This window comes from Furipterus horrens, unplaced genomic scaffold, assembly GCF_987537825.1.
Source record: "Furipterus horrens unplaced genomic scaffold, mFurHor1.1.pri manual_scaffold_9, whole genome shotgun sequence".
NCBI lineage: Eukaryota > Metazoa > Chordata > Mammalia > Chiroptera > Furipteridae > Furipterus > Furipterus horrens.
This window is the reverse complement of record NW_028327179.1, coordinates 41519441-41537095: the sequence shown is the minus strand read 5'-3', so window position 1 is coordinate 41537095 and position 17655 is coordinate 41519441. Positions and strand designations below refer to the sequence as shown.

General features: G+C 34.9%; 1 protein-coding gene across 1 annotated transcript in view; it reads right to left on the bottom strand.

The window, feature by feature from the left end:
• Positions 1 to 17655, bottom strand: part of SEMA3A (semaphorin 3A) — a 216703-nt gene that overhangs the window by 36130 nt on the left and 162918 nt on the right. Inside the window, exons 7-10 of the mRNA XM_090287280.1 lie at positions 4798 to 4940; positions 4060 to 4174; positions 3895 to 3964; positions 789 to 933 (exon numbers count right to left, since the gene is read on the bottom strand). Coding sequence (XP_090143406.1) covers positions 789 to 933; positions 3895 to 3964; positions 4060 to 4174; positions 4798 to 4940 — 473 coding nt within the window. The remainder of the gene's footprint in view (positions 1 to 788; positions 934 to 3894; positions 3965 to 4059; positions 4175 to 4797; positions 4941 to 17655) is intronic.

Here is a 17655-nt window from a genome sequence, read left to right as displayed (position 1 = left end):
ATTTTCTAATCCTCACCCAAGATATATTTATTGACGAGAGAGAGAGAGAGAGAGAGAGAGAGAGAGAGCGAGAGAGAGAGAGAAACATCGATCGGTTGCCTCCCATGCAGACCCCGAATGGAGATTAATCTCTCAAGTTTTTGGTGTACGGGATGTTGCTCCAACCAACTAAGCAACCCAGCCAGGGCCTGAAGTCTTTTCTTGTTTTCTCTATACTTTAAATTAAATAACAAGATCTGGTTTTGAGTTCTGTCCAATTTTATTCATTCATTTTTTAAAGCCTGAGTGTGCCCAGGATTGCTGGAGGGAAAAGGAGAGGCTGGTAATGGTAGGCAGCATCTGATAAAATAATAGGTCCTGCTTACTCTATGAGATATTTTCACATATCTTCTTTACCTACAATATCAACTAAAAAGGCTTTTTCTCCTATTTAATGTGCACTTATTGGGCCTTTGCTATGATCCAAGAGAAGAAGTCCAGATGTACCCGAATTGTTTCACCTCTCCATAAAGGCCATTTTCACTATATCTCATTCAGAAAAGAAAATAAATAAGCCTACTCATTCAGTTTCTATTTCTCAAAAACTATGGGTTTAAACACTGGTATTTGTAAAGCACATGGTTTTAAACTTGGAATTCCATGGTACCACAGAAAATCCTTGCCTTGCTTTCATTTATAGTCTTGGAACCTTTAACATTTTCTATATTTAATAGCTGCGTATAGCTGTTATTTTTTAACATTTAGCAAAAACTCATTTATTTTACATTTTAAGCACCTAGACCACTTACAGTTCCTGGTCGCGGGTAGGGGACTCTTCCTTGATAAGGCACCCACTGATAGTTGGGACCATCCCTGTGAGCATATGGACCAAGGAACACCCTTCTCACATCACTCATGCTATACATGCACACAGCTGACCCCTTGAAGATGTTACTGAAAGAAAAAGAGAAAGGAAAAACACATTTTCACCTTTATACAATGGCAGAACTGTTGATACTGAGTTCTTAAATTTCAGATATCAATTACCGAAATGAACATAAATTCTTAGCAATCTAAAATAGTGGTTGAGATTTTTTTGTCTTTTTTCCCCTTTTTTTGGTTTATTGGGGTGACATTGGTTAATAAAATTATACAGATTCCAGGTGTACAATTTTATAATACATCATCTGTATATTGTATTGTATGCTCACCACCCCAATTCAAGTCTCCTTCCATCACCATTTATCCCTCTTTTACCTTCTTCTACTTCCTCTCACCAACCCCTTCCTCTGGCAATCACCATACTGTTGTCTTCATTTATATATTTTAACAATATACAAGAGAACAAATTACGACTCTCAAACATAGGAGGCAAAGATGAAACCATTTTTTAAATTAACAGAATATATATATTTATATCATACATAAACTTTGATAGGAAAAACCTATATACTAATCTTCTAAAAAGTAATATTTAATTTGATATCAACTAGAAAAATAAAAAAATTTAACTTCGGTAATTTGTTAAGCGTCAAGCATCATAAATCAAACTAGGGCATTTTTAAGCAAGAATTCTTAAGAACTCATTTTATAAGCTGAAACTGATGTGTAAAATGAGTGGTTGATGTCATATTATGTGTTACAATACATTATTTTTAACTCCCAAACCACCATAAATACTAGAACAACTAATTTTTGTGAAAGCATTTAAAATTCTCTCTTCCCAACATAGAACATCATTTTAAGTTAGTAGCTATTACACTCTAGTCAAAGTATAGTATTATAGCAATTATATTAATTTTTTGCTAGGCAAAAATAAGGTAATTGAAGCAAACTAAAAATTTGCCATGAGCTGCCACAATTTTCCATTTTATTTTACTTATATAAATACAGCTTGAAGGTTGTATTTATACAATGATATAAACCAGTTGTACACATTAAAATATGGAATGCTTATCTCTTAACCAATCTTCCCCATAGAAAAATACATATAAATCAGACCAAATGAAAAACATGTGTTTATAGTTTATATGAGTTTATTATTAGAAATTGTTGCATATAGATAATGTTTAGTAAAGCACAAGCTCTATAATGGAAGAAAGTATGCCTGGCTTCTTTTCTGTAACTTTAAGTACATATTTCATGGCACCTGACATGGAGTCAATCTCAGTAAAAAGCTACAGAATTGAATAACAATATTTTCATAATAGAATAGCAAATTAATACACATTTGATACCTCATAGTTTCTAATGTTTATATGTCCCTTTTCCATTGTTATATACTTTACTCATCTATTAGTGAAATCAGTCATCATTGAAAGACTTAATAATGATTTATAGCTGTTAAGACTAACTTACGTACAAACATCCAGCTCAATGAAGTAGACAGGTGAAATAATTTTATTCATGAACTTAATGATTTTCAAGCTGTGTTCCCTAGGGCTAACAGCATGGGCATCACCTGGGAATTTGTTAGAAATGTGAATTCTTAGATCTTGTCAGATTCCTACTGAATCAGAAACTGTGGGGGCAGGGCCTTGCAATCTGTATTTTAACATGTTTTCTACTCAAGTCAGAGAATCATTTTAACAGGGATTGAGGAACCAGAGGAACAGATTAAAGTTTAATTTAGACTGCTCACATTCTTAGTTATCATTTTTTTTATACCAGAGGGGGAAAATATTTAAGTATGTACATAGTTTTAGAAATATATGTTTCTATTAAGTCAAAATATCCAATTAATTTGTCACATATTAATATTTACAGAGTGAATCAGTGTTAGACAGTTAATCTTTCTGTTTATGCTATTACAGTCCCTTCCAGCAGTTAACCTGACTTCTGATTTAAAATTATTTTTTAAAACATTTTATCCATATAGGAATGCTACAGGGTGAAAGAAGGCTGTCCCCCAAATCCCCACAGCCTATGGTTTGGGGAATGGAGGATGAGACTCAGTGGAGCACAGCCATTTTTCCTAAGAGATGCCATTGCATATCTATTGTGGGTAGCTAGTGTCTTAGTTATGCAAATGGCCATGGTCTTCTGTGGCACCAAGGAGATAGGAGGCCGATGACAGATCCTGAAGGAGAGAGCTGACAGATAAGGGATGGGGAACTTCTGGGCATGGTTTTGACTTCTAGCCTTTTGGGGAGCAAGGGAAGTGCTGGGTCCCGTGGGAGAACAGGGTTCAGAGCTGAAGTGCTCCCAGCCCTCCCCAGGTTGGAATATTTTAAATAAGAACCTGTTCTTCTTAACACTAGTTGTTGGGTTTTACACCAAGGTGCCACGGTGAAAGAACCTCCTTTTGCTAAGTAACAGAAATGCATATCCCTGTTTATTTACATGTAAAGAGGTTTCCTTTATCAATTCCAATAAACTTTATACTGAATGTAATAGAAGATAATTGCTTATTCATTTATACCAAGAGCCTTGGGGGCCATGCAGAATGGGGTAAAAGGAGGAGCATGAAGGAGAGGAAGGAAAAGGAAGAGAGAAGGAGGGGAGGGCCAGAGGGTGAGGGAAGAAGAGGTGCTCTGAGTACGTGCATGGGGAAGAGATGGGAGAAGGGAGGGAGAAGTTTTTTCACTCAGTTTTTGTCATTATAAACCTATCAAAACTCAGATTTTTATTTTTACAATATTCTACATTGCACTCCAGTTTTAAAGTCAAAGCTATACAGAGGGTATTACATACATTTTTCACCATTATTCTTATAGTGATAATATTTTGGCTAAAATTTATTTTAAAAAGTTATTTAGGTCATAACTTGTTTCTGCCACCAAAGAATGCACAACACCTCAAAGGTTAAGCCAACATTGTTTCTTCAAAAATATATTTTCATAAGTTATGGATGCTTGAAAAGCACCTAAAGGACAGGATGTTTCTATGATAATAAGATAGTAAAATGTTGTTTACCTGGAAGTTGTAAACACTCCATATACAATTGGATTTTTAGGGTCTTTAGAATTCATTAGGAATACATCCTCTGTTTGAAAACAAAATTAAGAAAAGTTGCATTTTTGATGATTATGGCAAAGTCTGAATAAGTATTCTCTGCAAAATATAATCAGCTATACTTACGTAATTCATCAAAATGAGTGTCAATGCCATTTGGACCTGGTACTGAGCAAATCAGACGAGCTTTGAGGAATGTCGTCCACTTATTCACCAGACTTCTGTGCCCCCCGAAGTCATTCTGAAAGGAGAGAACACTGGTTTTAGGAACTGTACATATAAAAGATATATTGTTAGCATATCTTCATGCTGATAACTAATCCATAAGTATTGATTAATTTTTGTCCTATATATCTAACATTATAATGCAATATTACATTTGATTTTGTGCCACACAGTAAATGAATTACTCAAATAAAGTTCAGAGCTTCATAATTATGTGTGAATGTTTATGTACATGAAAACAAACTTTAATACTTTTCTCTTATAATAATACTGTAGTTATCCTAACAAAAATTCATTAATTCAAAACTTACACATTGTAGAAAAAATATGCTAGGTCTGAGAATACAGAAAAATATATTCTCCTAGAATGTATTTCTCCAGAATTTCAAACTAAATCATTTAATGTAATGTAATTTTGAAGTAATGCCTCATAACCTCCACCTGCTTGTTTGACTATGAAGAGTTACTTATAAACAATGATGTATTTTCAATCATTTTTTTATCATTTAAATATATATAATGATCAGTCAAGTATTTTTGTCAAATTTTTTTCATTGTATATGCACACAGGTGGAAAGGAAAAAGAAATAAAACTGTGATCGAACAAAACCCTCCTCAATTTTTTTTTCTTTACCTCACCTTGCATATCTGACCTATTCTAGCATGAGTGGCTTTTCCAGTGTGTTCTCCATCTATCGCATTTTCACGGAAGAAAAAATACACTTTGTCATCTTCAGGGTTGTCACTCTCTGGGATGAGGTGAGCACTAATGAATCTTGGATCTAGGAAACAAATTATAGGATATACGTTAATTAACAGTTGGAAAATAATACCATTCATTGTGGTCCACTTTCACTTTCTCTAACTCCTGTTTGACATATTTCAAGAACAATCTTTTCTTAGTTCACTTTTTTCAGTATATGCAAACCATTCTTTATGCATTTTAAACTTTGTTAAAAATTGCCTTATTTCTCATCAAAACATTAGTTTTTTTTTCATCAGGAAGTTAGGAGTAGGTACAGAAATCTGCAGTGTGACCACATAGTGCTAATGCATTACTGGGTATTAAAATATTTTGCAAACTTTAAGTGCTATCATATATTATTGCCATCACCACTGTTATTCTTCCTTTCAAGCATAAAACAGTTTAAATCAAACTACCAATTAGTCTATTCCAATTTCCAGCAAAAATTGGGTGGGAGGGGAGAAAGGATTCTATATAAAATATTAAAAGAAAACAAAACCAACTCCTTTCATGCTGTTTCCATCTTAGTAAATAGCAACATCATTCGCTAGGTACTCCAGCCAAAAACTCTGGAGCCACATGTCTCTCACATCCCACAGTCTATCAGCACATTTGTATCCATCACCATTTCCTCCCACATCCTTTAAGACCAGTCTCTCCTAGATGACCTTTACCAGTAATAGACACCTCATAGCCTCCTTGAGTCTATCTTACCAAACTTGGTCTACTTCTCCACACAACAGCCAGAGTGAACTCTGACATGTCACTCCCCTTTCTAAGCCCTCCTGTATCTTTCCAGGTCACTCACAATGAAATACTATTATTTTAAAAATTAAATACTTTATTGTTCTATTACACTTGTTCCAACTTCCCCCATTTGCTCTCCTCTGCCCAGCCCACCCCCTGCTCCCATAATCAATCCCCACCCCATTGTCCATGCCCATGGGTCATTCATACATATTCCTTGACTAGATCCTCCCCCTTCTTCCCACCCTTACCTCCCATCCCTCTCCCTGTGGTAACTGTCAGTCTGTTTCTTGTTTCCATGCCCCTGGTTCTGAAATATTAATTCTTATAGTGAGCAGAAGCTATTCATGATTTCGTCCCTGCTACCTCAAATGCCTTTTTTTATATCTACCCTTCCTTCCCTGTCGCACTCCTAGTCAGCCCTACCTTCCCCTCATGGTTCTCAAACAAGTCAAGAACTCTCGGTCCTGCCTCAGATCTTTCCTCCCTCTGTAACTCTCTGCCTTCACATATCCTCAGGTTTGGGCTCCTACTTTTACTTGGGTCTTTGTTCAAATATTACATTACCAAAAAGGTCTTTGTTGACTACGCTCTTTAAAGCATTGAAATCCTTATTTCAGGGTTTAACAAAAAAATTTAAAAAAAACACTTATTTTTATGCATTATTTTTTTCTTAACATGATTCATAATCTGCTAGGATACATCTCTCTGTCTCTCTTTGTCTCTATATAACTAATCTTCATTTGATAATTGTCTTCTTCCTTTCCTCAATGGGATATAAGTTTCATGAGAATAAGAACTTGGCATGTTTTGTTTCATGCTATGATCCTAGAGTTTAAAACATAGTAAGTATTCAATAAATATCTGTTCTAGGAGGGAAGGAAAGAAAAAAGGAACAAAAAGTGAGACTGCCTAGATTATGCATAAGGTATATCAGCAAAGTTTAAAACCCTACTTCAAAAATACTTCTGTAAAGACTTGGGTTGATATGGTTGTGGCTCATACAAACTGTATAAAAATATGTACTAGTTTCATGGGTTTAATATGTAATATACTAAGAACCTGCATTTATTTCACTGAAAGCACTTAGGACATTGCAGGTACTTAAATTCTTCTGGTAATCTACCTTTACTCCCATGGTATATTATGTAAACAATAAAATATATACGCACAGGCCAGTATCATACTTAAGAGACCAGGAATGAATTCAGAATCCTAAAGCTAGATTTATTCATGGTATTGAGTCCTAATCTTTACACCTGTGAAAAATAATTGTTATCATGTTTTCCATGACTGTAACCTTTCTTTGACATTTGCTCTGGGACCATGTACTTAGTATATTTCACTATCCATCTTAGGCAAATTATACATACTCTGTAAGTAATGCAAAACATATGAAATATTATCTATTCACATTTAAAGTTCAGTGTTCCACTGGAATAAGAGTAAGAAAATAATAGTTTAAAAGTTTAAATCACTTAGTGCCTAAGTTTTTAAAAGATACATAATATAATGCATTACTTTAATCTTAATAATTGTTGCCTTGTCTTCATAAATTTGTACATATTCATATACATAAATATATTTGTATACATAAATGTTTGTTTCATAAGGAATGATGAGAGGAATACTTAATGTGACATGGTAGGAATTTTAATGTACAAACCAAGAATTATTGCTTCACTGGTGAAGTTAGGCTCCTAGAAATAAGATGGGTGTGTATGAAATAACTCAGTTCAGTCACTCACAACTTTTGTGACCTTTCATATTACTCTGACTTCTCAGATCACAGATGCCTAATTTTCAAGTTGGATTTATTTCAAATTGAGTTATTTCAAACTGGGTTCTATTTACCTTGTATGTCATAAAAAGTTTATATAAAAATTATTTTAACCTTAAATAATGCATGTGAAACAACTTTGTAAAATGTTAACAAATATATTATCATTAAATGCTGTTTAAGGAATCACATTATAATTCAACTACATAATTTAAAATTTTAATTATAAAAAATCATATGTTCTTTTGCTTTAGTCATGGAGCAGTAGAGAATTTGGTTTAATATTATGTCCCAAATTAGTGTAGTTGTTCATATGAACACTTGAATAACTTAAAGAACTTAAAGAATTTCAAGTAATTAACTTCAATTGCCTTTCATTTTACATAAATACATGCAAGAAACAGTGCACAAAACAATGAAAAAGTACATATACACCTTCTTCTCTGTAATCTAGCAAGAGTGATCTTAGAAACACAAAATCAATACAAAATAAACAATTTTTTACATGTATAAATAGTCTCTTGGTGTTTGGGCAGGAGAGAAGGCATCATTGAGCATCATGTTTCCCTCTCTAAAATATATAAGGATAATTATCACCTTATAAATGTGGACTCTAGAGAGAAATAATGCAAGCAAGTTATCAGGTATATTAATTGGTAAAAGGGACTTCAATCCTAATTTATTCTTCAAAATCTGATACTACAGAAATAAAGGATATTGCAGGTGAACTAACAGTTTGACATAACTGCAGATATAGCCAAAAATAAAATTATGCATATAAAATAACAGCCAAATTTATTAAAATGTAAAAAGAGAATATCAAAGAAAAATAATGTCAATTTAATGTAACTTGTCTTTAAGAAATTTAGGTTATATCTTATACTGGAAAAACATTTATTCTTATTTCAAAATAAAATAGGTGTCTAGTTAATCTCTTTCAAAAATTTAAAAGTAATAGTCCTCTAATATTTCAAACTTAGAAATTCTTCTTTTTGGTCAAAACCTTTGCTCATTATTCATTTTCTACCTCTTCAATCCACCAATTTTTCCTCCCCTTTCTTTGCTATTTTGTCCTTTTACCTTCTTTCCTATTCTTTAAATCTATTCCTCTCCTTACTGGTGAATTCCACATTTTATCCAATCAGAACATTTTAATCTGTCATTCTAATGATCTTTTCTATTACCCTAGGACTTCTCAGTCTTATGAACCTTCACTGAATCTGCTGTGCAAACCCCCAGAACTTTCTTCCATTGTTCCTATACCTAAGCAAGGATGAAGAAAATAATATCATAATAGTAAAAGGGTGTGCTATAAATTCACTGTATCTTAAATAAGAATCTTGGTGTCACTAAGGAATTATTTTACTTATTATAGATGTACTAACAATGACTTAAAAAAAACATTCTTATTATCTTAAGGTACTACCATGTTTCACTTCATTTTCCAAAGATGGACTTGTTATTTGCTATAGTGATAAGATCAAAGCCATTTAATAAAATCTCCCTCTATTTTACACACACACACACACACACACACACACATATATATATATAATTTGCTCTCAATCCAATAATCCACAGAATAATAGTCCAATAACAATCTCTATTCTTCATGCAATGACTCACCATTTTTATTTTCACTGTTCAAATATTTTGTAACTGTGCTGTGGATTGTGGAATATTAGGGGCTATTATGGTGAAAAGTGTTATGTTCACTTTTGCTTACTGTCTGTGAGGGAATACCAACAATTAAATAGAGACATGAAAACTTCACAAAAAGAGCAAAATTAAGAGTTTGGAAAGAATGCAGTAGAAAATCGAAGAGACAATTAATCTTGCCTTGAAGGAATTTGGGAACGTTTTTCTTGAAGATATAAATATATAGTTTAAGACCTGAAGAATACCCAGGAGTGTCCCAGGTAGAAGGAACATGTGTGCAAAGTCACAGAAACAACAGAGAATGTTGTGCACGCAAAGAGTGGTCAGTGAAGACAGAGCTAGTCAGAGATAATGAGAGAGTTAAACAGAGGCCAGGATAAAAAGAAAGTGTTGTTCAGCTGTTTATTGTCCTAATGTTATGAGGGAAACCCTTGAGTGTTTTAAACCTAGTAATGCCATTATCAGATTCGTATTTTAAGAAGATCATTCTGGTTGCTATAGAGAAAAAACTTATAGTGAGGTAAGAATGAAGATGGAACAATTGGTCTGGAGATTGGTGAGAAATGATGATGACCTTGAGGTATATAAAGAAGGAGACATATGTAGGGACTATGTGATAGTATAGTTGAGAGATTACATGGATAAGATGTTGGTAAAAGAAGTAGTGAGGAAAATAGAAATATTAAAAAGATGTCTGATTTAAATAACTGGTTGGATAGAATTTATTTACTGAGAGAGGGAACACTTCAAGGAGGATAGATATGAGAGTGTGGAAGAAAGATGAGCTCAAAATTCAAAATAATGACTAAAATTTTCTACCTAGATATATCCCACTGCAACTTTGATTCACCCTACCAAGCAAGACACATATCAACTTATCTTTTAAAAGTGCTTCTGCTCCTTCCTACCTTTCCATTTTGGTTAATGTCAGCATAAATATGTAGACATAAAATGTTATCTTACCTTGAATTTCCTCCATCTCCTGCAGGACTTCTCCTTTGCACTCTAAATTTACCATCATGCTATCATTTTCACTGCCTTTCCCTGTTTTATAGTCTTCACGTCACCCTCACAATTCATGTCCTTTGTAATTTACAGTTATATTTTTGGAATCATCTAACTGTTCTTCTACTTGTATTATCTATTTCTTCTAAGCCACCCATGTGGTGCTTTAGAAATAACTATGAATGCATTTATAACATGCATTTTCCAGATTTCAGGTGTCAGAGGATATGACAAAGTAGCATAAATTAAGCATACATTAAGCATAAAGTACAATACATAAGGCAGATGTTACTCTGAGCCAGAAACAAGGCTGAGAGCAGTTACTATAGATATATATTTAAAATGAGCCTCAATTTCAGCTTCAAGCTCTCTAGCACAACAGGAAAGTAGAAAACCTTGTCAGTTACATTATTCACACTGTCTCTAGTATAGAAAATATACTAAGGACAATCAGTGTCATCCATAAGCTAACTGTGACCTATATTTCCAGCAAAATTGAAAACCATTTCTTCTTTACTTCCTTAGTGAACCTGTTTATCATTCTAGAAAACACCATAGCTATCTTTCTAAGCACGAAGTTTACATAACATGAATGAAAGTTTGTTTCTACCTTACTCATAACATTTAATTCTTTTTCTATTATCCTCATTTTCATAGTTGTTTTGATAGGCATTTGTCCTATGTTCTTCCCTCTCTTGCTTTCAGTTTCTATATAGAACAAATCACTTCCCTAAACATAATTTTGCATCTTCCCCACAGCAACTACTCAGATACAGGTCCCTATCTCTTCTCCCCTGGCAGGCCCATGCAGTTGGTTTTCCCTGCCTCTGGCCTCACCTTCTCCTAACCATCTTGTATTGTCTATTGCCTTTAACACAAAAAAAAATTGTTCTTTGGTGCATATATTTTCCTCAGTTAGAATCTATAAAATTCTATTTTATTCATTTGTTTTCTTTCCCCTTTCTTTCTGTAAGCTGACCTTTTTATTAATGCTGACTATTTCTTCCAGGCTAAGCATAATTTCTGAAACAGCTTTGTCCTTAAAAGGTGAATACATTAAAATCTCCTAAACTAAAATGTGTAGTTTTTTTTCTTTTTTTGTTCTGTGACTTTCTTTTATAAAAGTTACTTTTCCATTACAATTAAGATACAATATTACATCAGTTTTAGGTGTATAACAAAGTGATTAGACATTTATATAACTACAAAGTGATCACCCTGATAAATCTAGTACCCAACGGACACCATACACAGTTATTACAATATTATTGACTATATTCCTTATGCTGTACTTTATTTACAACCCCATGACTATTTGGCAATATTTGGCTCAGTGGATTGAGCGTCGGCCTGCGAGCTAAGTGTCGCTGGTTCGATCTTCCAGTCAGGGCACATCAGAGAAGGAAAACTCTGACTCCAAAAAACCTCCGCTGCCTTGCGGCATACCTCTTCAGGGGAAAGGCTAAGGGAGTAAACCCCGACAGAAAATCTGGAGCCGGAGTCCCTAAGGCGGTTTGACGTTGTAGTCAACACCAGCAACTCCTGCGGCGCACCTGAAGCCAAGCTGTATTGACTCCGTCTTTCCCTTGGACCCTTCAGCTGCGAAGAGAGGGGGGGTCTGCTGCATGGGCAACAGCAGACCCTCCATATCACCCTGCCCAGGCTCTGTAGCTTCAGCTTCACTGGAGAGGACACTCCAGCGTCATCGCAAGATGTCGATTCAACACGGGAGGAGACAGATACCGTGTCACTCCCGAGTCGGACTGCACAGCCATTCTCGGCGGTGCAGATAGACTCTTAAGAAGCTACACCATCGTCTCTCGAGGCTCTGTAGCTTCAGCTTCACTGGAGAGGACATTCCAGCGTCATCGCAAGATGTCGATTCAACATGGGAGGAGACAGATACCGTGTCACTCCCGAGTCGGACTGCACAACCATTCTCGGCGGTGCAGATAGACTCTTAAAAAGCTACACCATCGTCTCTCAAGACGGACGGCTGCCGACGATGACGATAGTTTCTTTTTAAAGAAAGAATCACATTTTCTTGCTTTCTGACATAGTTCATTAAAGCTTCTGGGGTGAGTAGAACTCACCATAGGCTCAATGATGTTTAGGTTTCTGGTTAAAGAAATGCTTAGACATTCTCCTTTAAATTGCACCCATAAGGGTTTATTACACAATAGCAGATTTTCAAATGGTCTTGTGAAATTTTATGAAGTTCTTTTAAACTAGAAAAAAGGGTTTGTTTTTTTTTTTTTTTTTTTTGATTGTATCCTTCTGGGTTAGACAATGAATAAAGTAAAATTAATGATCTGTTTGCAGTTTTTCAAAACTAGTTTCCATCGATAGGATTTAAGTACCATAGAGCATGTTTCTCAATTTTATGACGCTAAAAACAGTGCATATATGTTGCAGGTCAGAAATTACCAATATCCTGAAAAACTACAAGCAATTCAATAACTTGTCCTGTTATCAAAAACTCCCCATGGAAAAAGTTTTACCAAAACTCACTCAGACTGATCTACGTTATCAGTTCTCCTTAGGAACCTAAGAAAGTTCATGGTATTCAAAAAGAAGCTATTCTACTTCCAGTTGCTTCTATCAAATGGCACACAGAAATTAAAAGTCCAAGATTACTAGTTCCTTTTTCTTTTAAAGTAGTGTCTGTAGCCTATTAAAGCAGAGAATGCCTATTTCCAATCTGCAGATACAAACTCCTGATTTCAATGTGGCCAAGTCTATTGAAACTAACAGCTACACATAAACAGATATTTTCATAATGTAACGTTACAGTGTCCCTAGATACCTTGCCACATTGCAATGTTCTCTACTCTGTTCACAGAATCTCAAGTGACAAATCTTTGAGCTTGAACAATTTGAAAATATTTCTTGCAATGTGAAGCAGAAAGTGAATGTAGGTGTATATTAAAGCTGACATCAAAAGAATGAGGCAAAATCCATTTAAGCAAGATCAAAGTGCATTAATCCCACCAGCACAAAACTACAATGCAAATACTATGAAAGGTAAATAGAGTTGGAAAGGAGTCTCTCATTTGGAAAGCTTAAATATTATGCCTCTGGGGAAGAAACTTTGTCTTTACAGGTACACTGGTACTTTTGGAATGCCCCGAGCCCATGGTAGAAGCTGAACAAATAATCATATTTAATAATCTTGGGCCAATGCTATTATGTGAAGCATGGAATCCTTAGTCGTGATAATAGCAATAAACACTGGGTAAATACACTTCTTTTTTCTTTCCCCCTTTATCTCCTTTACTACCCCTTGGACATTCTTCTACACCTTATCCCACAGATGGTATTTCTTGCAAAATTCACGTTTGGGCACCACCTGCCACCCACTTGTAACACTACTACTCTGTCGAAATATTTTTAGCAGCTGCAAATTAAACTGTCCTTCAGGTGCAATCTCACACTTAATGAAAATGACACCTTGGCAAAGGACACGCAGCTGCCTTTATGATTCACTTGGCAGCTTGAGCTTATTTAAATAATGAACACATTTTGCTGCTCTCAGCATTAGAATCAATCTGAATTTCTAGTACAGCAACACTTTGAGCAGCATTTGGCTGGAACTATCCCTTCCACGAACAAGCCTACAAAGTACAAGAACACACAACTAAAATTGTAGAAATACTTTTTTTCTGAAAATGAATAAAAGGATAATTAACTAAGGCTTTTAGAGTATCTATACATTAAAAAATTAGGACATATATTTGGTTTCTAGGATATAAATTATTTATAGTTCATTAGAATAGAGGGTGGAATGAATGCTTATATGCTGTCTTGTGTAACTGCTACAAGGACTAGTTTCACACCATGAAATAATCAACCCACTTGTAAAGCATGCTAGGAGGCTCCAGAGTAGAGCAGGAGGAACATAAACCATCAACACACTGTGGAAAAACAACCCAAATTAACTACCTCTGAATTAACTGTGATAGCATTTATAAGAGTAAAAGGAAGGCTTGAAAACTTGGTGGTTCACTATATATAGGATCTGTAAAAGGTGATCCTACTGACGTTATGACTATTCAGGAAGGAAAATCCTTACTAAATACTACCTTCTATTATAAAAAAAAATTTCCTTCAGTGTACATATATAAAAACTATTCTGTGGTAGGAGTCAGAGAAGAAAATGGTAAAAACCAAGCTTCTTCCATTCACTAGATATGTACCTTCAAAAAATTAATTATGTCAGCTGGTCCCAGTTTCCTTATCTGTTAGAAGTGCATAAGTAGACATACCTAACAAGTGCTGGCATAATTACATCTACATACAGGTCTTCCATCCCTCCTTCCTTACTTTCAGTATATCTTTCTTTTTTACTTTCTTTCTTTCTACCTATCTACCTACCTACCCACCTACCTACCTACCTACCTACCTACCTACCTACCTGTGTCAGCATATCATTGGCCTTCAAAATTGCTAGCTGTTATTATAACACTATTTATAAAAAACTTGGAGAGATATCCTGTATAATTATACATTCAAAAGTTAATGTTACCAGAAACCTTGATTGCTAATGTAAGCAAGTGGAATCAGAAACCAGCTGATGAGGAAGCGATGTTACAGATAACCGAGAAAAACAAATTCCACTTTCGGTAAATTGTAAAACTTTTTTTTAATTAAAAAAATATTTCTAGTATCACAGCCTCAGGCTTCAAAATACTTACAAACTAACTAGAGGGAAATTGAGGATGGGGAAAGGATAGCAGCAGATGACAGCCAGCACACCAGGCTGATAGCCACGGTGACTGGTTTCTTCCTTTTCCTTTGGAGCAATGTAAGGGGGGAAATGTCCCCCGAAGCAAAAGACCTTGAATGGGAACTCCCAGCACATTGGGAATGTAGAGAATGCAGCACAAGGTCATTTTAACTAACAGCCTATGCAGAATGGATATATCATTTTTGGCTGTGGAATAGAAGAACCTCTGGCTGCCAAGGAACAGGCCTGGAAAAACTTTCGATGCTTAGCTGGCTGGGAAACTATGAATAGCTCTTGGGATAATTTAACCCGAAGAGAGGTTGAAGATGAGTAATGTCAGGAAGGAGAAAAGGGCTGATTATGACAGAAGATGAGCATGAATGTTAAGTAATTGGTACTATTTACTGTGCTCTTTCCTTGTGCTTTTTATACATTATTGTAATCCACACCCATCCCAGAAGAAACCATGACATTAAGACCAAGCAAATGCCCCAAATTGCAAACTAGTACAAAAACAAGAACTGAGTTCTTTGTATTCTGTCATGTGACATCAAGTATTTACACATATATTTTGCACGATGTCTCCAAGTTGCATATGCTTGTACACTATTAGTAATTTTGTTTGCTATTTCAACAAGAAATCAGTTTTTAACATTAATAAAAAAATGAGTGGAAAAGCTTGCTGTTTTCTTCTGCAACAAAATAAGTCTATTTGAATTAAGTGGTCATAACCAAATCAAACTTTCCACTGCTTTTCTCAACTAAAGGCAAATTACTGCAGAGGAAATGAAAAGCCTTTGGGATATTAAACTCACAAGAAGAAACATATGAAGTAATTATAGACATCACTGTGGAGTGTCATGCCTCCAACTGTACGTGTCAAACCAAATTAATGACCTGATAGTTTCCCTTAGTTGGTCCTGCAAAGAGAACATGTTTTTCCATTTTTACCTTTTCAGTTTCATCTCCTGTATCAACTTATATAGCATTTCTTACTAATTCTACTCTGAATACACTTTTTAGAGTAACTTCTCCTTATTTTTTTTCCTAATTAAAGTTATTTCTTCTCTCTCCTAAAGTACCTGTTTGTCTTCTTTAAAGATCCACCTGCCTCAAATCATTCTCCTCAATCAACACTTCACTATTTTACCACTGTGAATTTCTAAATACACACTCAGTTTTATTGATTGTTTTCCAATGGCTAAACGAATAAATTCAGGCTGAAGCACTATTTACTTATTTATTTTAAAATTTATGTTAAGTTGATATACAATATTATATTAATTTCAGGTATGCATATAGTGATTCTACATTCATAAATTCAGACTCCTTTAAAAGGTATTCAAGATCTTTATTATACAACCGCAGTATATAAGGTCTGTCCAGAAGGTATACAGCCATGTAATATGAAAAATAGAAACATTTATTGAAGAAGATACAAGATACCAGAAACATTGTACATAGGGCAATGATGCCTTAGTCTCCTTCAAGGTAGGCACCTTGGACCTCACACAGTTCTCCCAATCACCGTAAGCTACCCTATTGTATTTTCCTGGATCTCAGCGATGATCTGTGATCTCTTCCATTTTAATTTTTGGAAAAGCCAGAAGTTGGGTATCATCAAATCTGGGTGGAAAGGGGCCTGCGGCACCTAGGTTATTTGATGTTTCACAAAAAACTCTGCACAAGATGTGATCCATAAACAGGTATATTGTGTTATGAGGCTGCCAATCACCAGTTGCCCATAGCTGCAGCCTTCTGAATCATCTGAATAGTTTCCCTGGAGGAATGTTCGAGCTTAACACAAAATTTGATGAAGATTCATTGCTCTACTTGCTCTGTCATTTTGAATGTGACAGCCACACAGTACACATGCTCACTCAAGGGTGTCTACCACCCCCAATGACTAATACAGTGAAGTCGTCATTGTCCACTCTCATTGACTGCCAGTTTACATTGATGTCACACAAATTGTTCTCATTTTATTAACAATGGCTTGACTTTTTTCCTGACAGAGCTTGTATAACTCTAGGACCACTTCCCATTGCATTTCCCCCTATACTCTTCTATCACATCACTCTGGATTCCCAGAACTTTCATTTTAAAATGACTACTAATGCAAATCCTCTATGAAGAATTTCCAGTTTTTCCAGAAACTTCAAATTTTTTTCCACAAGTGCATCATTTACATTCTTGAGGTGGAAACGTGTCTTCTGAGTTTCCATATATTTTGTTTGTATTTCAATTAAACTAGTTATACCTTCCCACCAGCCCTAGATTATTCTTTATAGTGATCCATTGTATTTGCTCACCAAATTCTTTTGATTCATGGTTTTGTTATTCACCTTAGAATCTCTTCTACTTCTCAGGATAGTATATTATAATTTAAGACACTGCTAACTTGAATTCAGTTGAGCAGTATTCTATTTATACACTCATCTTATGGTTTGTAAACTGCCTTCACATAGATGATAATAGTGTAATGGCTCAGTGGTTAAGGGCCTGTCACAGTATTCAGTTTTGCTCCATTAATTACTCCCTATGTTACCATAAGGTGAGAATATAGAGATGTTATAAAAAAAATGACAACAGAGTTAATATTCATGGACTTGGAACAACATGCTGTGGTGCAGTATGAACTGTGTTTAATGTTAATGCAAGGTTGGTTACCTCTGCTTCATTGTTTAGCCTTGTACTATTCACCAAAAATCATTTAAGAAGAATATCATCAAAATGGTATCATTATAACAAGTAGAAGTCAAAGATAAGAGAAGCAACAAAGAGTAAATCAAGAGCTCCTTTTTCAATCACTTTGTCACAATGAAAGAGATGATC